At 44.3% G+C, this 25398-nt stretch overlaps 1 protein-coding gene across 14 annotated transcripts in view; it reads left to right on the top strand.

The window, feature by feature from the left end:
- The window catches only part of LOC135547174 (bromodomain adjacent to zinc finger domain protein 2B-like), an 84952-nt gene that overhangs the window by 56394 nt on the left and 3160 nt on the right, over nt 1-25398 (top strand). For 4 of the 14 annotated variants that reach the window (XM_064975918.1, XM_064975925.1, XM_064975912.1 and 1 more), the window contains 27 exons: nt 692-1345; nt 2188-2773; nt 3215-3505; nt 8699-8759; nt 10216-10324; nt 10654-10755; nt 11360-11573; nt 11668-11760; nt 11895-11956; nt 12251-12316; nt 13329-13394; nt 13863-13907; nt 14177-14209; nt 15335-15400; nt 15689-15829; nt 16831-17085; nt 17708-17943; nt 18517-18591; nt 18856-19090; nt 19306-19368; nt 19483-19627; nt 19845-20551; nt 20803-21091; nt 21368-21523; nt 23136-23296; nt 23485-23804; nt 24294-24429. In XM_064975918.1, the coding sequence (XP_064831990.1) occupies nt 692-1345; nt 2188-2773; nt 3215-3505; nt 8699-8759; nt 10216-10324; nt 10654-10755; nt 11360-11573; nt 11668-11760; nt 11895-11956; nt 12251-12316; nt 13329-13394; nt 13863-13907; nt 14177-14209; nt 15335-15400; nt 15689-15829; nt 16831-17085; nt 17708-17943; nt 18517-18591; nt 18856-19090; nt 19306-19368; nt 19483-19627; nt 19845-20551; nt 20803-21091; nt 21368-21523; nt 23136-23296; nt 23485-23804; nt 24294-24429 (5367 nt within the window). The remainder of the gene's footprint in view (nt 1-691; nt 1346-2187; nt 2774-3214; nt 3506-8698; nt 8760-10215; nt 10325-10653; nt 10756-11359; nt 11574-11667; nt 11761-11894; nt 11957-12250; nt 12317-13328; nt 13395-13862; nt 13908-14176; nt 14210-15334; nt 15401-15688; nt 15830-16830; nt 17086-17707; nt 17944-18516; nt 18592-18855; nt 19091-19305; nt 19369-19482; nt 19628-19844; nt 20552-20802; nt 21092-21367; nt 21524-23135; nt 23297-23484; nt 23805-24293; nt 24430-25398) is intronic. The other 10 variants (XM_064975927.1, XM_064975916.1, XM_064975917.1 and 7 more) reach the window with 10 other exon arrangements.

The following is a 25398-nucleotide window of genomic DNA, read 5'->3' as shown; positions in this document are numbered from 1 at the left end:
TAAATAATCGATACAATTTAAGACGGAATAAACTTTTCCAATACCAGAAAAAAACGAGGAGCCCGCTCTCATTCACGCGCACCAAAAGACTAGAGTCCACCTGAGTGACAATTAGAAAGAATGACTACTTCTTCATTTAAAAATAAAATAAAAAATGAACAATTTCTAAAGACTGTTGACATCTAGTGGAAGCCATATGAACTGCAATCTGGGTCCTAATAATTTGGCTTCCCCATAGAAAAGCATTGGAAAATCCAATGACCCCAAAAAAGAAAAGAAAATCCTGGATGGATTGTCCTCTGGGTTTCGTCTGCCAAATCAGTTCTGTTATACTCGCAGACATTATTTTAACAGTTTTAGGAACTTTAGTGTTTTCTATCCAATACTAGCTTCTGGGCCTGAGTCACCTCAGTCATCCAAACTTCTGAATACTGCCCCCTAGCCTTAAGAAGTTTTATTAACATGTCATGTCTGTGTGGTTTGTCTTTTGAAATTGTTACACTTTCCTCTTTGTTCTAAGCACACCGTGATCCTCTCTATGAATGTGAATCTCAGTTAAATGTCAAAGGCAGCTCTGCTAGTGGGTGGCGTGCTGGGTGTCCAACCTTGCTGCCCATCAGGGCTGCCATTGTTGGCTGGGTGAGTCAGAGCTGACGTGACACTGTCCTCCTCCCCCTCTTCTCTCTCTCAGGGCCTGACACAGAGCCCTGCCGACAGCAAGAAGAAGAAACCCCGCGCCGCTGAAGGCGAGGAGGCTCGGGACAGCCGGACTGCTCTGCTTCAGAAACATCCAGACGAGGCCTTTCTCCATTCCCTCCACTACCCGCTCCATCCCTCACCACAGCCCCCAGCACTGCCCCAGTCCGTGGCCCTAGTCTTCCAGAGCTCCAGGACCAGGGAGGAAGAACTGAAACAACACACCAGTGTGATCCAGGCCACAGGGCGGGCCAGTATTAAGCCTTTGGCTCTGGTCACACAACCACGCAGGGAGGCCTCATCCTCTCCTCAACCCGTCAGACCCTTCTCCCTCTCCTCCTCACCTAAATCGTACCCCCTTTCTTCCTCACCCAAACCGAACGTAGTCTCTTCCTCTCCCAAGCCCCTCTCCCTCTGCTCCTCACCTAAGCCCCTCAGTTCCTCACCTAAACCCTTGTCTCTGTCCACCTCATCCAAGCCTCCCTCTCGGTCTTCGTCCCCAAAACCACCCACCCTCTCGCCCTCGCACAAACCCAAATCTCGAACGGCCTCCCCCAAACTCCCCACCCTGTCTGACAGTATGAAGGCGGGCGGCAGAACCTTCTTGGATGAAACCTTGTTACACATCAACAACTTTAAATTGAAACAGGTGAGTCTAGTGTACTGCTGTATGCAAATTATTTGCCTTTTCATGGTTTTGTGGTTTGTTTTCCACTCATTAAAAGCAGACTATTCGATTGAAGTCTTTCCCCAAAGTAATGCTGATGACATATGTTTTTTTTGTTGCCAAACACGCCTTAGAATTTCGGATATGGATATTTAATAGCTCCCTTTTTTCTTTTTGACTATCATTGTTTCTGACGTGCAGATTTGAAAAGGTCAGCTGGGTTCCTCTCCACAGGAAATGAAACGTCTAAGCACTGTTATCAGCGGTTTGATTGTACTTCATGTCGGCTCGCCCTGTACACGACTGAAAGTGACAATGCAGTTAGCTTTATTGGAAATACTTCACTAAAGCTGACACGCAATTAACTCCGTAATGCTTTAGGAAGCCCGTTGCTATCCAGTTATCAAAATGGAAAATTTTTCCTTTTTCAAAGGATTCAATTATTATTGTTAATCTGAACAGTGGTGATAGCATGTCAATCTATAACAAAACCTTTGCAACGGGATTTTAGTACAGCCAGAGTTTAGTAGAGGTATCTCAAAGAAAGGAATTTGACAAGCTAAGTCCGGAAAACTGAACAGAATAAATTAGCAAGGATTGTGCCGAACAGCTTTGTGTTCATTGTATACCTTTTTTGACACAGACTTGTTTTTAATATACTTAATGTGGGGAGACCCTCTTCCTCATTGTCATTCTCACTGAGCAATAATACAAGTGCATTCCTTATTACTACCACCTTCATTCACAATCTGCATTAATGGAAATGACCGACGGCTCGTATAATTACTCTCTCCCCTACTCTCCTTTAACCATTCCTCTCCCAGGAGCACTTCAAACAGGCCTTCCCTCTTCCACTGACCCATAAGGATCTGTTCAAGAGCCCGAAGAAAAAGAAAATGGCCGCCTCATCCTCGTCACTTCCACCGCCCAAACTGTCTCCAGAGACCCTGAGCAGTCACACGCTCCCTTCTCCTCATACCAACAACTCCAACCTGTTCCTGGCCACCTCCTTCCTGGGCCCCCACCCCAATGGGGTGATCCATAGCACAGTGCAGGATGCCCCCTTAGCCCTCATCACCAAGCCTCGCAGTATCAGTCAGAGCAGGAGCACCAACAACAAGTCTCTCCTGGCTACCACCAGCCCGTCCTTCTCCATGCCTGTCAACCTGAGCACTGGGACCAAGGAGCACAGTTCCGGAGGCCTGGCCCACAGAGCTGGGAAGAGCAAGGCCCAGCACAAGGCTTTCCACAAGGGTAAGGATCACCAGACCCACCTGGTGCAGTCCCTGGTGGAGCTGTTCCGGGCCACAGAGTCGGACATCCCTGACAGCAAGGACTCGGAAGACTCCTTAGAGGAAGATGATGATGATGATGACGACGATGAGGAGGATTCCGACGACAGCCTATCAGGTTAGTCAGTTGAACACCTTAATGTACACGTTATGCTAGTGTATTAGGTATGTATGTGAAAGTGTGTTTGTATTATAAATTGTATTTTAATGTTAAGGACTCTTGGAAGATTAATCCAAATGGGGACTAAAAGAGATCCTAATAAAATCAAATGTAACGCAATGGGGGAACAGCACCCTGGTTCATTCTGGTGTTACTTTAAATGCTTCATCACCTCATCAGATACAGATTCAGTAGATACTCTGAAGGGTTTCCTTCAACCAGCCTGTTGTTTTCGGTCTATGGCTTGTCACAAATGGCACCCTATTCCCTACATAGTGCAGTACAACAAAAGGAATAGGGTGCCATTTGGGATGCTACCTATGTGTGGTTTGATGCGAGATTAATGTTAATTGAGATATGACTTATCAAGTCCTCCACTCCCACTGGTGTCCCCTGCAGAGTCTGAGAGTAATGTGGAGAGCGACTCAGACGGCTCTGAGGACAACGTGAAGGACCTCAACGAGACCACCACAGACCCGGAGGCAGAGAGGAACCCTCTGAAGCTTACCAAAGGCTCCTCTTCTCTATTCAACAACACCTCCTCCGGCCTCTCAGCCAGCTGCTCCCCTCTCAACCTCCAGGTCATCAAGGCAGCCGGTGGCCTGCCCTCCCCAGCCATAGTGACCAGCTCTGGGGCCTTGGCCTACCACAGCACCCCCTCCTCCTCCACTCTCTGCTCCACTCCACCAGGTACCAATGGAAATATCATCTCTGCTCTGCTCTCTAACCAGTGCACTACTCTCATGGCTTATGTCCCAAATGGCACCATATTCTGGTCAAAAGTAGTGCACTATATAAAGGATAGGGTGCCATTTGGAAAGACTTGGTCTTGGGCCTTGAAGCTGTTTGTTGGCAGTGCAGACTGTTATCTCCTTCCATTTGCTTAGTCAGATCACCCTGTCCAGTCCCGTTCAGGGGAAACAAGGCAGCTTTTTTCCCCAGCAGGAAAACATTGTTCAGCTAATCTCTCAGAGCAAAATAAGATCTCTGGTTAAAAGTGTTTGCGTCATTGTTTTGATGACCCAGAGCAAGCATTTGAGGCTTTAGTTTACCCTGGCTGGCATATGTTTAACCTGTTATTGTAGCAGCTCAAAACACTGGGCTGGCTCAGACCACGTGACTACTGCAGTCTGAGGGCCCGTTTCAAATGGCACCCTATTCCCTATGTAGTGCAGTACTTTTAACCAGAGTCCTATGGGCCCGGTCAACAGTAGTACACTTACATGGGAAATAGAGTTCCATTTGGGATGTAGCCTGAGTCTCTTTTTCCTAAATGCTGCAAGTTTTCATTCCATTCCCCAAAAGCCTTATTACTTGATATCTATTTTGATATGGTCAGTTTGACAAGGAATTTTGTTTTAAAATTATATACACTACCAGTCAAAAGTTTGGACACACCTACAGTACTCATTCTAGGGTTTTTCTTAATTTTTACTATTTTCTACATTGTAGATTAATAGTAAAGACATCTAAACTATGAAATAACACATATGGAATCATGTATTAAGCAAAAAAAGTGTTAAACAAATTATATTGTAGATTTGAGTTTCTTCAAAGTAGCCACATTTTTCCTTGATGACAGCTGTGCACACACTTGGCATTCTGTCAATCTGCTTCATGAGGTACAGTAGTCACCTGGAATGCAGTTCAATTAGCAGGTGTGCCTTGAATTTATTTCTTTAATGTATTTGAGCCTATCAGTTGTGTTGTGACAAGGTAGTGGTGGTATAAAAGATGATAGCCCTATTTGGTAAAAGACCAAGTCCATTTTATGGCAAGAACAGCTCAAATAAGCAAAGAGAATGTTACGCTTGTCGTTGTAAGAATGGTCGGACCAAGATGCAGCGTGGGGTAGGTTAATCATATTTAGTAATGATAACCAGCAACAAAACGAGAGAACCAACGAAACATACATCCTTGTAGGGCTCAACAGCAACAATACAAAAACAAGATCCCACAAACAACAGGTGGGAGAAGGCTGCCTAAATATGATCCCCAATCAGAAACAACGATAGACAGCTGCCTCTGATTGGGAACCATACCAGGCCAACATAGAAATATACAAACTAGAGTACCCACCCTAGTCACACCCTGACCTAACCCAAATAGAGAATAAAAAGGATCTCTGAGGTCAGGACATGACCAAGAAACGACAGTCCATCATTACTTTAAGACATGAAGGTCAGTCAATTCCAGGGTTTTTCATTCAGTTTTACTATTTTCTAAATTGTAGAATAATAGTGGAGACATCAAAACTACGAAATTACACATGGAACCATGTAGTAACCCAAAAATATAAAATTTTATATTTGAACTAAAAGTATTATTATATTATTGATTATGACTTTTCAAATCACCCAGAGGTACTATCTGCAGAGTTGGCTCCAGGTAAATATTGTAATTCCTGGACCTGTGACCAAAAAGCTACAGTTGAAGTCAGAAATTTACATACACTTAGGTTGGAGTTATTAAAACTTATTAATGACTTCTTGTTAACAAACTATAGTTTTGGCAATTTGGTTAGGACAGCTACTTTGTGCGTGACACAAGTAATTTTTCTATCAATTGTTTACAGACAGATTATTTCACACATAATTCACTGTATTACAATTCCAGTGGGTCAGAAGATTACATACACTAAGTTATGTGCCTTTAAACAGCTTGGAAAATTCCAGATAATTGTCATGGCTTTAGAAGCTTCTGATAGGCTAATTGACATAATTTGAGTCAATTGGAGGTGTACCTGTGGATATATTTCAAGGCCTACCTCAGTCGTCATACCGCTCAGGAAGGAGACGTGTTCTGTCTCCTAGAGATGAATGTATTTTGGTACGAGAAGTGCAAATCAATCCCAGAACAACAGCAAAGGACCTTGTAAAGATGCTGGAGGAAACAGGTACAAAAGTATCTATATACACAGTAAAACGAGTCCAATATCGACAACCTGAAAGGCAGCTCAGCAAGGAAGAAGCCACTGCTCCAAAACCACCATAAAAAAGCCAGACTACGGTTTGCAACTGCACATGGGGACAAAGATCATACTTTTTGGAGAAATGTCCTCTGGTCAGATGAAACAAAAATAAAACTGTTTGGCCATAATGACCATTGTTATGTTTGGAAGAATAAGGCGGAGGCTTTGCAAGTCAAAGAACAACATCCCAACCGTGAAGCACAGGGGTGGCAGCATCATGTTGTGGGGGTGCTTTGCTGCAGGAGGGATTGGTGCACTTCACAAAATAGATGGCATCATGAGGGAGGAAAATTATGTGGATATATTGAAGCAACATCTCAAGACATCAGTCAGGAAGTTAAAGCTTGGTCAAGCATACTTCCAAACCCCAAGCATACTTCCAAAGTTGTGGCAAAATGGCTTAAGGACAACAAAGTTAAGGTATTGAAGTGGCCGTCACAAAACCCTGACCTCAATCCTGTAGAAAATTTGGGGCAGAACTGAAAAAGCGTGTGGGAGCAAGGAGGCCTACAAACATAACTCCGTTACACCAGTTCTGTCAGGAGAAATGGGCCAAAATTCACCCAACTCATTGTGGAAGGCTACCCAAAACATTTGACCCAAGTTAAACAATTTAAAGGCAATGCAACCAAATACTAATTGAGTGTATGTAAACTTCTGACCCACTGGGAATGTGATGAAAGAAATACAAGTTGAAATAAATAATTCTCTCTCCTATTATTCAGACATTTCACATTCTTAAAATAAAGTGGTGATCCTAAATGACCAAAGACAGGGAATTTTTACTAGGATTAAATGTCAGGAATTGTGAAAATCGGAGTTTAAATGTACTTGGCTATGGTGTATGTAAACTTCCGACTTCAACTGTACATATGGGTAGTACCAAAATAAATTATCTAATGACTGTTTCTTTGCAGCAAAATCTGCAGAGCTGGGAAGGTTTATATCCCCCATATACTGTATATAACATTCTATTGTTTGCAAGAATATTGCATAATTTAAATAGAAACATCTGTTTTGAATCCGATATTGTTTTGCGTATCAGTTCATAAACCATGTGAGGTTGGAATTGGTACATTGAAAACTCTTCCCAACTATTATGTAATCTATATGGCACAGCTGTCAAATTTTTGGTCCTCAAATGAAACTGTTATACTTTTTTTTTATTTATCACCATTTTCTTTAACCAATTTTTGTCTTTAACGCAGGGCCGACAGACAAGTTCCTTCCTTTCCCCCTTCTTCTTGCCTCTTCCATTTTTTGTGGTAATGCTGCAGTTAGTTGGTTGTAAATTTGGGTGGAGCAGACATTTTAATAGTTTTTTATTTATTTGTATTTTAATTATTTAGTATATTGAGTTTAACCACAATATTTGTTAAATTATTTGTTCTGTCTTTTCTGGTGGATTAAACTGAAATTGCAACCAACTTTCTGTGGCTTGATTTTTAAAATAGAGATATTTTGGAGATTTCACTTTCAAATATCTGAAAGTGAGAGGTTGGAATCTGAATAAAGTGAAAAATGAAATTCTTGAACATGGGGTGAGACTTTCTTACTAATCTTCTAGAGAACCAGTTCGGATTTAAATATGACTTTTGCATACCCTGATGCCTTTAGTGAGAGGTCTCATGCTTCAATATTTAATAATTTCTGCCTTCCAAATGTATATTCATTATATTAATAGGCCCTTTTAGGCAATTTCTATTAACATTTATTGGAGTGAGATCATTTCTTTCTTTTGGGATATATATACCGAGTATGTCCACATCACTTTCTGACCATTTTATTGGTAATGTAAAAGTTGTCTTTTTTAGTGATCCAATACATTATATAGTAAGTACACTTACTTTTTCCTAACCTCTCTGGATTACAACAAAATTATGTATCTAGATCCACTGAGGCTGTGGAGGGATCCAAATTATGGATTTAAAAGAAAACACGAATCATCAGCATATAATGAAACCTTTGTTTTTCAGCCCTGGATCTCTAACCCCTTGATATTATTGTTGGATCTGATTTTAACAGCTAACATTTCAATGGCCATAATAAATAGATATTCCGATAGTGGACAACCTTGTTTTACTCCTCTTGACAGTTTAAAGCTCGAGGTAGCCAATTTTTACTATTTTACACCTAGGGTTACTATACATAACTTTAACCAGTTTTATAAGATATTCCAGGCATTTATATATAAACTCCAGTCGTACTTTATCAAAAGCCTTTTCAAAGTCAGCTATGAAAACCAGGCCTGGTTTCCTAGATTGTTCATAGTGTTCTATTGTTTCCAGGACTTGTCTTGATATTATCTCCAATGTATCGTATATGTAAAAAACCTGTCTGATTTGGATGAATAATATCAAAATAAAAATATCCCATATACCATCCAGTTAGCTTTATTTTATATAATATATTATACTTGGTCTTTCTGATCCTCTATGGTACAGTTTATTTCTATCTATCTGTACTGTTAGTCTTTCCATTTCCTTTGTTAATATGGACTCTTTTGACCTAAATTGCTTTTGTTTCAAAGATGAGTACTGAATTGCATGGCCTCTAAAAGCACATTTATGTGTCCCATACAATAAGGGGATCAATTTGACAAGCTATTAGTAATCCTGCATTGATGTGCCATTTTTTTTAAAAGCAACAGTGGTTAAAAGGACCCTATGGTTTTTCCGTGGGGGAATGTTTCTTTGTTTTATTCAATCGAACCAAACACTCTGAAATGTTCTTGAAGTCCCCCTTGTATGGTGGGTAGAGTTTTCGAGACACTGTTTCCCCCAGGGCAACTGAATTGACGCAGGGTTTTCTTATTTTAGAGTAAGGGCACCTCTGGCAACCTGACAGGGTTTCTGCATTTGCTCAGGTCACAGTGGATCTGTCCGTTCTAATAAATCCCTTCTCTCTCCCAGGATCAGGGAAGAGAAGAAGAGTGACAGATGAGAGGGAGCTGCGGACACCTCTACAGTTTGGGTAAGCTATAACACAATCCACACTACTCTGACCATCACTGGTACCATGTACTGTACAGTAGGTGGCACAGTTAGTTTTGACACCACCCTAGTATGATATGATAGTGTACTGATTTCCTCTGTCCCTCGAACAACATGGATGGTGATAAATAAACACGTCTCAAAGGAGCCAAATCATAGTGGATCCCCAATCAGTGAGGTTCCTTTTTCCACAGCAGTGATGAGACATTGTCAACATGACGGTGGTTAGAGGGAGCATAGAAAACCACACCACATCCTCCCTCCCTCTAAGGCCTGATAGTAAGGCAGTTGCCAGGAAATGAGGAGCTGGTTCAGGGATAGTCGTGGGTTAACTACATCCAGTCTCAATACAGACACAAAACATTAGCAGCTCCAGCACTGCCCCACCATCGCCTCCTAAACCCTGCACTGCCCCACCATCGCCTCCTAAACCCTGCACTGCCCCACCATCGCCTCCTAAACCCTGCACTGCCCCACCATCGCCTCCTAAACCCTGCACTGCCCCACCATCGCCTCCTAAACCCTGCACTGCCCCACTCAGATCAGGGTGTCTTTCATTTCCCACGGATGTTTCTCGTCAGCTGGTTCTGAGGGGAAAGAGAGGTGACAGTCCCCTGCTCTACAGAAGACCCAGGCTGCGTCCCAGATGGCACCCTATTCCCTATATAGTACACTACTTTTGACCAGGGCCCATAGTCCACTACTTTTGACCAGAGACCTATCCCAGGAGGTTGGTGGCACCTTATTTGGGGAGGACTGACTCGTGGTAATGGCTGGAGCGGCATCAGTGGAATGGTATCAAATCCATCAAACACATGGTTTGATGCCATTCCATTTGTTCTGTTCCAGCCATTTATTATGGTATCCCCTCAGCAGCCTCCACTGTGCACTATGTAGGGAGTAGGGTGCCATTTGGGACGTGTTCCCCAGGCCTTTTCTGTTAAGAGATGACATCTGACCAGACACACACTGAGAGAAGTGTGTTGTTCTGCTTGGCAGATGTCCATCCAGTAGAGTCGGATTACCTTTGGGGCACATGGGGCTGCCAAGCCATGCTGTACAGAGGGCACAGCTGTAAAGCGGGCTCGTTTAGATAGTTGACCTCAACAACATCTAGGTATCTGCTGAAGGATTGGCAGCAAGGAAAAGAGAGTCTCACAACTCTGGCTGACAGAGGATTATGTCAAATGAAAATATACTGTAAAAGGTGGTAGCACAAAACAAATAACTGTTCAAGTTTCCATACATGGACCTTTCAAAGATACAATACAGTACAATTTATACAGCACTTGTCTCGTCTTTTACTGCCGAGCAAAACTTGACGGTGTTGTACGTGATTGCAATGATTTCTTGGTCCTGCCCTGTATTTCCATCTCCAACCAATGAATGTGAGTGTGTTCCGGTGCATAGATTACTGCAACCTCCCTCCATGTTAGGTGGCAGAGAGAGACACGTATACATAATGAGACAGGCCGTCTGCAGGGAGATGTGGCGTACTACGCTCCGTGTGGGAAGAAGATCCGGCAGTACCCTGATGTCATGAAGGTAAGATCTTCCCTCACAGGTCACGAACTTCCTCTCTACTATACCGGTCTTTTCTCTCTTCTATCCATCCTTATAGGTGTATCATTTAATACATATCAAATACAATTTAAAGTATTTAAAATATACATTTTATTAAATACAATTGGTTATTTAATAATATATTCATTATTGAGTAGTTTACTTAATTTTTGTTGTTGTTTTTTTACACTTTTCCTTGTCTCCAAATTTTGTTCAGGAAACATAATTTACATCCAAAACCATTTGAAGTTTCTGTAACTTAACACTGATCGTCTGTCTCACCAAGGCCTCATTTATGTTCTTCTTTGTAGTATCTGTCCAGAAATGGAATAAGTGACATCACACGCGATAATTTTAGCTTCAGTGCAAAAATAAGGGTTGGCGACTTCTATGAAGCCAGAGAAGGACCCCAGGTGACTGTTTAATCTATCTATTGACTGTTTTCTCTCCACCCACAGAGCAGGGTCACCCGTAGCCTAAAGTACTGTATGTCATGTGTCAACGTTACATTCACAGGACGTTCTATTGCTCTGTCATATCAAGGCCAAGTGCACAAAGTAATAGCTAGATAAAGGAATAGTCCACTCAGACACTATCTTTTAGTATTCTGTTAATTTAGTCCACTGTTAATACAATCCCCAAATGTTTTGCTTGTCAGTAGTCAAGTTTGCAAGATAGAGCACATGTAACAACAACTGAGTAAGAAAAACTCCACGATGTATGACTTGATGTATGAATTGATGTATGAATTGAAGCTTGAAAATGGTTTGTTTAGGCAAGGGGAAGAAGTGTGTGTGTGTGTGTGTATGTATATATGTATGTGTGTGTGTGTGTGTGTGTGTGTGTCTATATATATATATATATATATATATATATATATATATATATATATATATATATATATATATATATATATATATATATATATATATATATATATCATATTGAAGGTTCTAACTGGCTGTCCCCCTCTCCTCTCTCTCCCCTATGTCTCCTCTGTCTCCTCTCCTGCCGAAGGGTTTGCAGTGGAGCTTGTTGACTGAGGAGGAGGTGATTCCTCGGATCCTGGCCATGGAGGGGAGGCGCGGGCGTCCCCCCAATCCTGAGCACCAGAGGACGGGCGACGAGAGCCCCCGGTCCAGGCGCAGAAAGGGCCGACGCCCCAACGTCGGCAAGGCCGACATCTCAGGCGCTACTGATGCCAAAATTCTACGCAAATTGGAAGCTCAAGGTGGGTTCAGTTCTTGCAAAAATCACGGAGGTTTCTGTAAAGCTTCTGTAACCTATAGGACTATGAATGCAAAAAAGATCTCATTTTGTTGCAGAGATGGCTCGGCAGGCAGCCCAGATCAAGATGATGAGGAAACTTGAACAGCAGGCCATGGCACGAGCAGCCAAGGAAGCCAGGAAACAACAAGGTACAGTACACTAGTCTTGTTCTGTGAAAGCTGATCTTGTGACAAAGCCATCCTGTTCTCTACCATAACACAGCAAGTACACTATAACCCACACAGTACAACCCTAATCTCTGTTTTCTCTCTCGCTCTCTCAGCAATCATGGCTGCTGAGGAGAAGCGGAAACAGAAGGAGCGAGTGAAGATTTTAAAGCAGCAGGTAGGGAGTTGACATTGTCATGTAATTTACAAAAGCTAAATTTTCGGATGCATCTGTTCACAAGGTGTTTTTGATCGGAAGGCTTCAAACACGCATGACATTCAGGAGTGTTTTCTTCCAGGGTGAAAAGATCCCAAGCAGAGTTAAATACTTTGAAATCTTCTTTAAAGGGAAGATGCTAACCTTCAAGATGCTATACTGTCTTAATCTCCATAAAACGACTTATACAGCCCCCCTGTTCTAACATGCATGACTATAGATTTAATTCATTTGATCTCCCCATCTTTTAACCAGGAGAAGATCAAGCGCATTCAGCAAATTCAAATGGAGAAGGAGCTCCGAGCGCAGCAGATTCTAGAGGTTGGTCCAAATCGGTTTTTACAGAAAAATTCCTTTTTGCTGTTGGCAGGAGTTTTCTAAATCAACCAATGGCTTTTGCTAAATTATGTGGCTGCACTTTTTCCAGTTATGTCTCCTATTACATGCTTAATTGGATTTTCACAAAGTGCCATTGAATAATAAAATCTCCTCAGACCGTGATGGGATTCAACACAAAATGGCATCTATAAGACAATAGTCGCTAACAGTTTAGCACGAGGAGGAGAAACAGCTATTTTCCATGCACGGCGCTAATAGAAGCACCAAAGTATTTTAGCTTTACTAAATCAAATTTCAGTTGACACGGTTGGCATGTCTCTCTTAACAGGATTCCTCTCTGCTTGTAATTACATAGTGAAATTTGGCTTAATTTATTCCGACTTGCTGCTGGTATTTTATAAGCACTAAAACAAGTTTGTCTTTTTAGTGTTAATGGGAGGAATTAATTATCTCAATGCACATGATTACAATATTTTATGCTTGACATTGCCAGCAAGTATATGCTGTGAGTAGGACTAGTTTTATTCATTGTAAGAAATTCATGTAAAATATAATTTCCGGAAGAATTCTAGGATACATGGGAAATATACCATCCCCTTTCTGCTGTGAATTGAGCACTTCTATCTATGTTGGACATATAGTTACCTCACTGCCTTGATAGTGTTAGTTAGTGTAGTTAGTAGAACCAAAACAATCTAGATTTTATATGTCTCTCCCTGCATGTTTGTTATTCGTGAAAATTGTCTTTATTTTAGTTCATCAAACAGTGAAACATTATAGCCCTTCTACCTGACAGGAAATCCCAAATTAGGCTCTGGTAGGAACAAGCGCTATGCCTAATCACACACGAGCTCCAAAGGATTTGTCTGTGTATTTCTGTCTGCCTACTGTATGTATGTACTACCTATCGACGTATAGTACATGTGCTGTTGCACGAAGTGTTGAAGCTGCCGAGGTTGTTCTGTTGCATGACCTGTAGACCTGTTTTGCACAGACTAAAAGGAAAAGGACGGAAGAAGCGGCAAATGCCAAAATAATGGAGGCTGAGAAACGAAACAAGGTTAGTTTAGATGTCCTGTTAAAAGAATCAACCATTAATTTGTGGCCCACTCCTCCTCCCACTGTTTGCCTAGAGTCATACAACCTCTCTCCTCCCGATTCCCAATCTCCTCCTCGCACCTCATTGCCTCCAAGGGACTGCTTCTCCGGGTTTAGGGAAATCTCCTTGACACCCAGAGCAGACCTTTTCCATGTTAATCAGTGTCATAAAGGACAGTGCATTCTGTCTCTGCTTCCTGCGCGTGTCTAGAAATGGCTATGGCATTTCCATTTCACATTAGATCCAACCTGCCCGGGCTCTTTATGCCCGTCTGTCAATCAGATTAGTGAGGGATTTGAACTTCCTGTCGAATAAATCAGAGAAACCTCATCCGTTTGTCAGCTGCTTTCTTTTTTCTTTTCTTTTTTTTTGATGGAAATGAGGGGTATGTTTGGATTTTCAATGTTGTTTATCTTTTCCCCTTTAAAGGAGAAGGAGATGAGAAGGCAGCAGGCAGTCATTTTGAAGCACCAGGTAGGCATCGCTCTCCTGCACCACATGATGCCCAAAGCCCATTTCCACTTTCAATTCTACTGGAATCTTTTTCAGAAAAGGGTCATTTTTTTCCATATAACTACTCGACAGTTCACTGTTCAATTCTCCATATCGCTTTGTTAATTTCAGTTTTGATGACCCTAGCTTGTCACTCTTTCTGGGTTGTGGGGGGGGGCTTCTTATATGAACTTGGTTTATATGAGCCTGTGATTTCTGTTTCGTAATACTTTGCCAACTCTTTCTACCAGGAGTTGGAGAGGCATAGACTAGATATGGTATGGGTATGTTTATATTTGTACATCTACCACCGCATCCCGTGATATTGGTTGTGATATGGTTGTCATAGCAATGCATACAGTGTAGCCCCGGCTGCCGTCATACTGCATTCTTCTGCATGGCTTTGGAGCAAAGTGCGTAGCGTATGTCTTGCTCTGTTGGCTCAAAAAAAAAAGGATATCTGTGCAAATAGTCAAGACTTTCTTGATTCTTTCAGATTTGCATCAAGGGGAGCCATGCACACTCACTCTCATTGTCCTAAAGATTTGACATCCAGTGTTTTTGTTTTCCAGTGAATGGAAATGCTTGAAATAGTCGTAAAAGTCAATGTAGTGTATGTTACAATTTTCCATTTTGCCACCTGACCAAACAGACCCGTCCATCGTCGGTTTTTCTCCTGCTTGTTGACACAGTTTAAATCACCAACCTCACGAAACCATTTTCATTCATCGTTGTGTTCCATATTTGATATTTCAGTTCTGCCTTTGCACACAAACCTACTTATCATAGGTTACCGTAGGCTAAAGAGAGGCAATATAGCATTGCTTTAAACCCATGTCATACTGAACAGGAGTGCCCTCAGTATGTGCCTAAGACAAGACAAATTCCTTACTACAAGGCCTCAATCTCCAATTGAATCCATGACTGTATTTGTGAGAGGTAACTTGCTTTCGGCATTATCTTAATTGCATTCTGACATAAGGTCTTTTGTTTAGCTTCTCACCAGTCAATAAAAATGACAAACCATAACAACTTTATAACACAGTACAATACAATGCTGCCTGTTCGGTTCTTAGACGCGATGGTAGAATTACCAGCACTTTCCTTATTGCCAGCATACTCAAACGCATTCAAGCCGACTCTTAACTTCAAGCTTACGCTTTCTGTTGATACCGCCCTCATACCTGTTGCTTTGCCCTTTTTTAGCTTTTTGGTTGTCGTTATATTGCCCTCTAAACCGCCGCTGTAATGTTCACAACGATGGCCGTACTTATATCTGTTGTCTGTGTGTCCTACTGTTGTCTGTGTGTCCTACATATCATCATGGTAAGCTGTTGTGTTTGATGTCTATATGAAGTGTCCCTCTGTGTTGAGGCTGTGTGTGTCTGTGTGTGTGTGTGTTCTGTCAGGAGAGGGAGAGGCGGAGGCAGCACATGATGCTGATGAAGACCATGGACGCCCGTAAGAAAGCAGAGGTGCGTGATTCCCAACTCGACCACTTCTCCGTCTTGTTGTTACAGCAGGCTTATGGTTAACGGCCTCATCTCCACATTTCCTCCTTCAACTCGTCTTTTGAACTATATGGAGTGTGAATAAAAGGGAGAATCGGGCCCCAAGAAATCTGCTGTGAAAGTGTGGCAATTTATAAAGCAAGGGAAGGCCTAATGTTGGGCTGAATTGTAACGGCATAATCTCTAACACGATTGTCTGCAACGGTGCCAATAGCATGCACTGTTAACTTGGTCTGTAATTTGGACCTTTAGGAGCGGGAGCGCTTAAAGCAGGAGAAGAAGGATGAGAAACGGTTAAACAAGGAGCGGAAATTGGAGCTTAGAAGACTGGAACTGGAAATTGCCAAGGAGCTGAAGAAGCCAAATGAAGACATGTGCTTAGCAGATCACAAGGTATTCACTACACATAGGCGATCACCATTTAGTTCCCCAGTTGAAAGGGAGATCTGGAGGGCGAATTTGTATTAAGACTTTGATATCATACCCAGAAATTGCTCATGTTGCCCACATTTAATCACACATTTGTCTGTTATTTGATTACGTATGATGGTCGTCTTATGGATTACACCAGTGGTTTTAAAGCATAAAATACATGTATGCAGGGCTTTGCCTCTGGCTACGTCTCTGCTACAAGCCTCATTTTACTGATGATTTTACAGGATAATCCATATTGGATTACACAAAGGTGATTTGAGCACACAGGTTAGAATACTGCCATCAAGTGGCTGCTAGTGTCATGACACTGACTAGAGGATTTCGGAGTGGTGGTTGCTGCCTCCCGATTTTCACCAGACAGACAGAGCACTGAAACCCCCTGGATAACCAGCTCCAGGAGGGTCCACTTTCTACTCTACTATATATCACACACCACGTCAACACACTCTCTCTCCATAGGGCGCTCGCTAAACCTCACGCCGTACGAGTCGAGCGCAATTTGCAGCATTGAAAGAACACCCCCCCCCGTTTTTTCTTTAGTCAGTAGCCTTGAATAAGCCTTTGCTTGTGCGAGCCAGAACGTCTCCTGCTCTCGGAGACAATCTCCTGTTTCTGTAGCGTGAGGCAGCTTGATGTACAAATACATCCCCCTGGACAGGATTACTAGTCCCATCACAGGGCCTTTACCCTCATCACAGGGCCTTTACCCCCCCTCCCAATCTCCTTAATGCTGAGACGCATCAGGTCCCATTTTTACAGTCTTTGGGAGTTCAATCCCTGGCTAAGTCATACCAATATTCCAATATCCCTCTAACCACAAAGTCACAGAGTTGGTTTTGTCTCAAGAATTGTTTGTAAAATGGCACTCTTCACTACTTTTGACATTTTGAAATAACAACCGGTGCACTTCATTCACACTACTGTAGTTAGATGTATGTGTCATTTTAATATTTTCCCAGCTCCTCCCGGAGTTATCCCGTATTCCCGGCCTGTTTCTACCGGGAAGCAGCTTCTCTGACTGCCTGATGGTGATGCAGTTCCTGCGGAGCTTTGGGAAGGTGCTGGGCTTTGACGTGAACGCCCATGTTCCCAACCTGAGTGTGCTGCAGGAGGGCCTGCTCAACCTGGGAGACAGCATGGGACAGGTTCAGGACCTGCTGGTACGCATGCTCTCTGCTGTGGTGTGTGACCCAGGACTGCCCCCAGGACACCGGGTGAGAGCAATCACAGCATAGACACATACACACGCATTCTTATCGCACATTCAGACACACTGAAAGGCACATCCACGCAGCAGCTGTACAGTATATTAAAATCTGTCTTCATACGCAGTGCTGTATTCAGTAACCACAGCTCAGAGGGCTCACAACACTGCAGAACTAAAGACGAGAAGCCCTACTCTAATCAGAACACACAAGTGGGGCATTATCAATATCTCTGGCTCTGTGAGGCTAAATGAAGGGGCTTATCTGTTTTTGTAGCTCTTAATACAGCTTCCACAGTTAGAACCCCCAAATGTAGAATTCATTCCCAAAGCAATTTCTCTCTCTGCTAATCTACAGGGCTTAGTCACGCTTTTATGTGGCTTGCCATGATTTCTTCAAGGAACCCAGCTGACTGTCGCCTATTATGGAGCCTCGGTCGACATTTAGGGAAAATGGATCCCTGAAAAGAAAAGCATGTAGTACCCTCTAACTGTTCCAGGGGCTGGTCTAGTAGTGGTTGTACAGCGGTTCGATCCCCCGTTCCGCCCGCTCACCATCTCTGCAGTATCCCTCACTCTATCTGCATATCTATCCTAAACCTGTCAATCAAACTTGAAAATCCCCCCCCCAGACCAAAACCGCCCTGGGGGACCACCTGGCCAACGTGGGCATTAACCAGGACAACGTGTCGGAGGCGCTACAGATCTACATGGAGGCTCACTGTGGCGAGACCGAGCTGCAGACCGAGCTGGGGGAGGTTACCGCCAGTCTGAAGACCAAGGCCTTCCAAGCCCACACCCCCGCACAGAAGGCCTCCGTCCTGGCCTTCCTTGTCAACGAGCTGTCCTGCAGTAAGAGTGTGGTCAGGTGAGAGTACGCAGAATGGTAGTCACCACAGTCTCTGGCCTGCTATCTAGATCACCACACTGATCAGTTCTGTTATTTAGACAAAAGATGAAATGACAAGTTTTATGAAGTGCTTTAGGCTTGAACTCATTTATTGATTTTGTTGTTCAAGCTCCATACGAAAATGATTAGGTTATTCTGAGCACAGATTTAATTAAACGGATTGATGCATGTTTTGCTCTGTCTTTTTAATTTGTATTTATATTTTTGCTGGTTTTGCTGCATGTCGTCAGTCCTGTTTTATTCATTGGGACTTGCATTTTTAATGTTCTACTACCAATATCAAAAGAAAGAGCTGTGTTGTCATGGAGCGTTTCATTGTGTTGCGTCAAACCTGAAACCCTTTTCAAGTGACTGCCTGTATCGGAGTTAAACGCATGTGACAGAAGTTGCAATGGTTTGAAATACAGCCCTGTTGCTCAAGTAAAACTGCAACCAAAGCCTTACCTCACCTCTCCTCACTTTGGAAAGTTATTTAATATTAGCATGATTTTAATCATGGCTGACTTGACTGAAATCGGTGCTTCTTCACAGCGAGATCGACAAGAACATCGATCACATGACCAACCTGAGAAGGGACAAGTGGGTCATCGAGGGCACGCTTCGCAAGTGAGTACCCGCGTCATCTGAAGGAGCACTCAATAGAGGGCTGTGTTTACATGCAATAATGGACCTGTATTAACTAATGGGATACAATGGTCTACAGTGAAGAGTAAAAACAATTGAAATATAATATTTTTTGTGTAAAGTGTATAATGACAAAATTTTCAATAATGTTGATTTGAATGTGTTCCGTCCTTTTCACTTTTTTTAATATAGTAGCTTAGGAAAACATTTGGCTCACACACCCTCCTGCTTGTTGTCTTGTTCCAGGCTGAGGGCCATCCATGCCAAGAAGACGGGGAAGAGGGACAGCGGTGTGGGAGGAGAGGAGACACAGTCCCTGGGTACGCCCAACCCCGGGCGTAAGCGCAAGAGGAAAGGAGGGGACAGCGAGGAGGATGAGGATGATGACGAGGATAGCGAGGACCAGGGGGATGAAGATGATGACGAGGAGGAGGAGGAGAGAGGGAAGAAAGGGAAGAAGGTGGAAACCTGCGAGGAGGAGGTTGGTTCCGTCACCTTTCCACAGGACCTATCCGCTGACCCAAATGACAATGGCTGTGTCCGAAATTGCAACCTATTCCCCATGGGCCCCGGTTAATAGTCGTGCACTACGTTAGGCAATAGGGTGCCATTTGGGACACAGCGTAAGTCACTGTTTGTGTGTTGTAAATGTCAGCCTCCCCTCTGGAGTTGATTGAATGTGATCTTATCATCCAGGATGACGGGGACCAGACAGCCAGTGTAGAGGAGCTGGAGAAACAGATCGACAAATTAACCAAGGTAAAGGGGTTTTGATAACCAATCGGATCAGAGGGATGTTTATTTTTATTTTTACGAGGGTCAGTTTCCGGGCAGAACAGGCGTTTTGATAGACTTTGTGCTTTCTCTCTCTAGCAACAGAGTCAGATCAGACGGAAGCTGTTCGAGTCGTCCCACTCGTTGCGCTCCATGATGTTTGGCCAGGACCGCTACAAGCGCCGGTACTGGGTGCTGCCACAGTGCGGGGGCATCTTTGTGGAGGGCATGGAAACTGGCAAAGGTAACACTCAAAACACTGGCATAAGATACGAGCACCGCGCTTGTTTTCTCACTGTTGCGACATTATAGTTCAGGCTAACACAGTTAAGCTTCTTTTTCCTGTGATCTGCCTTCAGATTGCTTAAATCTAGTCAGGAAGCACATGGCCATGTAAATGCACCATGTAGGGATCTGGTTTACTGTGATGCTGTGGATATTGATAGGAGTGTCTTTACCAGGAGCAGAGGAGCTTGAGAGGGAGAGACTGAGGAGCACAGAGCTGGTCCACGTGGAGGAGGAGGAGGAGGCGGTGGAAAGGAAGCCAGAGGTGGAGGGGAGGCCAGGGGTGTCCAGCCTAGAGGGGAGCACTGACGGGTACATGGCCTCGCCAGACAAACACTCCCTCAACATCTTCCTCCAGAAGCCCGGCTCCTTCTCCAAACTCAGCAAACTCCTGGAGGTGGCCAAGATGTCCCCGGATTCGGACAACCACAGTCAGAGCTGTAGTCCCGTCAAAGTCCCCACCGCTGTGTCCTCCCCTATCCACCCCACCACTCAGACTATACTACCCTGCAGCCCCTGTGCAGTTCCCCCTCCACTGTGTCCGGAGGTGAAAGCGGAGCCTTCCACAGCTCTCTTCAGCCCGCCCTACCTCAGCAGCCCAGGGAAGATGTCCTCCAGCTCCCTACAGCAGCAGCAGCTCCAGCCCAACGACCAGCTGTTAAGGGTGCTGACGGAGAAGAGTGGCCACTGGTTCAGCCTGCTGCCCCGCTCCCCCTGTGACGAGTCCTCCACCACTACCCCTCCGGCCTTATCCCCCCAGTCCTCCTCCACCACCAGGCCCAAATCCCCCTCCTCCCTGTCCCCTAATCCCCCAGCCACCACCTCAGCCAGCCCCAGCAACCCCACCACCGGGATCAATAACTTCTCTTTTTCAGCTCTCCAGGTAGGTGCATGTTATCTCCATCGCTGATCATCTAGGATTGATGTTAACATGGTGTGGAATACGACCAAGACATATGACTACTGTCAGCTCGTCTTTTGACGTTTTGCCAATTCAGTCTGAGTCTACGATGCTTTATTATAGGTTTATAGACCGCATTTGTGCTAGTTGTCAGGGAACTAAGGTCTGCTGCATAACATTCTTGCTCACCACTGTGTGAGTATTCTTCTTCATGACCTCCTCCGTCCTCCCAGCAGGTGAAGTCGGGGATCCATATGATGGGTCTGCCATTCTGTGGCTGGCCTGGTGGCATGATGAGCACCACCCTGCCCTTCTCTGCCAGTCCTCTTCCACCCTCCATGTTGAGCGCTGCCTACCACCATGTGGAAGGTAATGGCAACCCCTTCCTGGCAGCATCCAGCCTCTCCAGCAGCAAGAGTAAGTCGCCAGTCCCTGCCGGAGAGAAGCCCTCCTCTGCCCCGCCCACTGTGATGGAAGTGGCCAAGACCCAAGACTACCCCGACCCACTGCCCATCCCAGAAGGTAAGCATGGCACACTTCCCACTGCTGCTAGGAAAGATGGGGAGACTAGAATGACACAACACATTCAAGCGCTGAGGAGGATTTGAAGTGGCTGCAATGAATTTCCACATTTTATTACATGTGTGTGTATATATATATAGCTCTCTTTTTATTGAAAAGAAATTGCCTGGAAATAAACCGAAAATGATGGCCGATAGAACAGCCACCCGCTGCTTTTATCTGTTAGTCAGCACGTTCTGGTTTGTCCTTTACTGACATGGTGGTGTGTTCATGTAGAGATGCTGTCAGGCTGGTGGAGAGTGGCAGACATGGAGGAGTTGAGGAGCCTGGTCAAGGCCTTGCACAGCAGAGGTATCAGAGAGAAAGCCCTGCAGAAACAGATCCAGAAACATATGGAGTACATTGCCCAGGCCTGCGCCAAGAACAGAGATGGTGAGTGGATCCCCTTGTTCTCTAGATCTCCTCGGCAGGCTCGATAAAATAGAATAAAGACATTGTTTGCGTCCGAAAGAGAACTCTATTCCCTATAGTGGCCAGTTTATCTGGTACCGGGTCGGACCCCTCTGCCTCCATAACAGCCTGAATTCTTTGGTGCATGGAAACATTGCTCAATTGGTATCAAGAGACGTAACGTGTGCCAGGAAAAAATTCCCCACACCATTACACCACCGCCACCAGCCTGTACCGTTGACACCAGGCAGGATGGGGCCATGGACTCATGCTGCTTACGCCAAATCCTGACTCTGCCGTTAGCATGACGCAACAGAAACCGGGATTCGTCGGACCAGGCAATGTTTTTCCACTCCTCAATTGTCCAGTGTGGGTGATCGCGTGCCAGTTTTTAGCTGATAGGAGTGGAACCCGGTGTGGTCGTCTGCTGCAATAGCTCATCCGCACCGACTATCATACCACGCTCCCTCGCTTGGGTCACTCTGTTTGCTCATTCTAATGTTCAATCGAACAGTAACTGAATGCCTCGATGCCTGTCTGCTTTATATAGAAAGCCACGGCCCCACTGTCTGTAGGAGCAAACAATTATTGTGAATGGTGTGGTGTCCCTAATTAACTGGGCCCATATTGCTCTGGTCAAAAGTAGTGCACTATATATAGGAAATAGGGTGCCACTACAGACGCATCCATAGACATCCAATATATCTTGTGACTTTTTAAATCTAACCTTTCCTGATGTGGTAGGCAACATGACCTCTGCTTAAAATGTCCCCTTGTTACATGGAAATGTCAACCCACTGCAGGGAGAGAGTGGATTGTTTAGATGCATCATGTCAGTCAGAGTTAACATGGTCTTTACCACCAGTCCTTTGGGTTACCATCATTTACACCAGGTTGGCGTGGTTGAATGATGCTGTCTGACAGCTTTGAATATGCATTGTGTAGCTTTGATGCCAATTATGTTCTGACCAGGGATGGGCAACTGGCGGGCCATGGCCCGCGACCCCCTCAAGTTAATGTTAGAGTAATAGTAATAGAATACACAAGGTGCAATTTCGAAATGTGGTTGTAAATAAGAATAAATAAATAAATATCTTCTCTCCGCACATGGTAAAATGTGTCGAACTGCAGCAAAAGTGTTTTAAAACTGCAACATTTTCTCTACACCCCATGGCAAAATGTGTAGAATTGCAGGAAATGTATTGTAAAACATTTATTTCTTAAGAGGGGGGGGGGCGCAGAATGTCACTTAGGGCCCCCAAAACACTAGGGTCGACTCTGACTGCATGTGTGCGTATGGATGGGAGTACACACTACGGCCCCTCATGATGAGTTCAGATTTTTTGTGGCCCCCACCCCCATAAACGTTCCCCATCCCTGTTCTAAACTGAAGATCGTCTGCACGCATTAAGTTCTAGCTGTTAGTTCTTCTACAGAGCTGGGCACATACAATGAGAAACACTCCCTATGTTAGAAAATATGTTAGAAAATATCCTTCCCAATCTTCACAGTACATACTAAGATACAATAATAATTGTAGTAAACTTAGTTTTAGTGGTGGGGAAAATGTGAGTTGATTCCTCCCTCTCTCCAGTGGTGGTGATTGATGAGTCTGAGCTGGAGGAGAACGGGGTGAGCGAGGAGACTGTGGAGAGCTGGTGTGTGGAGGAGCAGGCCATGGAGATGGACATCGCTGTGCTGCAGCAGGTGGAGGAGCTGGAGAGGAAGGTCACCTCGGCCAGCCTCCAGGTCAAGGTAGAGTAATGCTCTTCTACTCCGTATCCATCTATAGCACTGTATCTATACTGGAGCCTGGCGGTGCGTCGTGGAGAAGGAGCCAGTCGGCAATGAAGAAAGACAATGCTGAATATACTGTATTCCGCATACAACGCAAATGAAAGCTTTATGATTTCACCACTGTCGTTTTTGTCATCTCCTCCCAGAGTTGGATGTATGCGGAGCCCCAGTCAGAGCGAGGGGACCTGGTCTACCATGAACACAAGCCCATCGCTAAGCTGCTTCCAGCCGGGGAGGAGCGGCCTGCAGGGGACAAGGAGAGGGCCAGTGGCAACAACAGCCTAGTGCGGCACGTCAACAACCCGCTAGATATAGCCGTAACACGTCTGGCCGAGCTGGAGAGGAACATCGAGCGAAGGTACCTGAAGAGCCCCTTAAGTACCACCGTTCAGGTCAAACTGGATAATGTGCTGGGTACGGTCACTGTCCCTGCTCCCGCACCATCCCATAATGTTGATGGTGAAGGGTAGGTCCATCCAGATTCCCATTTTGAACACTACTTTGTGCTTCCCTCTGCTTCACTGGAGCCTATTTCGTTATTTTCGGTGTCTTCGGTGCCTGTTTCTTCCCCTTCTCTCGTTGCTACTGTGTGCGTCGTGGTTTTGGTTCCTTTGTGATGTCTCATAAGTGGTTGTATCCGTCTCTTTGGAAGCCGGTCTGTACTGTGGCACTGCATGGTGCATAACACTGGTAATCATGGTTCTATGTTAGCTCATTGTCTCACTACGGCAGTTTGCACACACACTTCCTGAATGGAACTATGAGGCATGTCAGTCACCAGGTGGAGTCTTGTACAGTATCTCTTAAAACTGGCTGCTCTAACCAAACACTCTTGCACTCGTCTGGCTTTCTGTGCACTGCTGTTGGTTGGTGAGCTTGATTCTTGTCATTGACCATGTGACTGTGATGATGTAAGTGGCTGGTTCTCTGACCATGGTGCCTTTTCCTGTCTCAGGGGGGAAGAGGGGCTGGCCCCGGGCATGAAGGTGTGGCGTAAGGCCGTGGGCGAGGTCCGCAGCGCTGCCCAGCTGGCTCTCTGTGTCCAGCAGCTCCAGAAGTCCATCGCATGGGAGAGATCCATCATGAAAGTGGTACGACTGTCTGTCTGTTAATGTCTCCGAGAGCTTCTCTAAAAGGCTTTGAGCTACATTTTCCTCTCGCAAAAGGCACCTGCACTGTAAATTAACGCACTGTAAATGAAATTATAATCAGATTTTTCTTAAACTTTTTGTCAGGAGGAACTTAAGTTTAACCAGAGATTTATACTGAACATAAATATAAACGCAACATGCAGCAATTTCAAAGATTTTGCTGAGTTACAGTTCATATAAGGAAATCGGTCATTTCAAATAAATTAATTGGGCCCTAATCTATGGATTTCAACTGACTGTGCAAGGGCACAGCCATGGGTGTGCCTGGGAGGGCATTGGCCCACCCACTGAGGAGCCAGAATTTGTTTTTCGCAGCAAAAGGGCTTTATTACAGACCTTATTACCTTTATTACAAACCTCAGACCCCTCTCCAAATTAAATTCTCTAAAACGATGTTGGAGGCAGCTTATGGTAGAGAAATTAACATTGAATCTCTGGCAACAGCTCTGGTGGACAATCCTGCAGTCAACATGCCAATTGCATGCTCCCTCAACTTGAAATATCTGTAGCATTGTGATGTGTGACACAACTGCACATTTTAGTTGCCTTTTATTGTCCCCAGCACAAGGTGCATCTGGGTAATGTTCATGCTGTTTTATCAGCTTCTTGACAGGCTCAAATGCTCACTAACACGGATGTTAACAAATTTGTGCACAAAAGTTTCGTAATATACTTTTTTGAGGTTATGGGAACATTTCTAGGATCTTTTATTTCAGCTCATGAAACATGTTACCAATACTTCACATGTTGCGTTCATATTTATTTTCAGTATAGTTACAGTGTGATACATAAGAGGCATGCCACGCACAATGCAACAGCTCTGTTTACAGTAACAGCGTTCTGTACTACCAGCAGCCTGTCCTTTTATTCCTGTCAAACTTGACATGTCTTTTATTTTAAGGAAATCCT

The sequence above is a fragment of the Oncorhynchus masou genome, chromosome 10 (genome assembly GCF_036934945.1).
Source record: "Oncorhynchus masou masou isolate Uvic2021 chromosome 10, UVic_Omas_1.1, whole genome shotgun sequence".
Lineage (NCBI taxonomy): Eukaryota > Metazoa > Chordata > Actinopteri > Salmoniformes > Salmonidae > Oncorhynchus > Oncorhynchus masou.
This window is presented reverse-complemented; position numbering and strand designations above follow the sequence as displayed.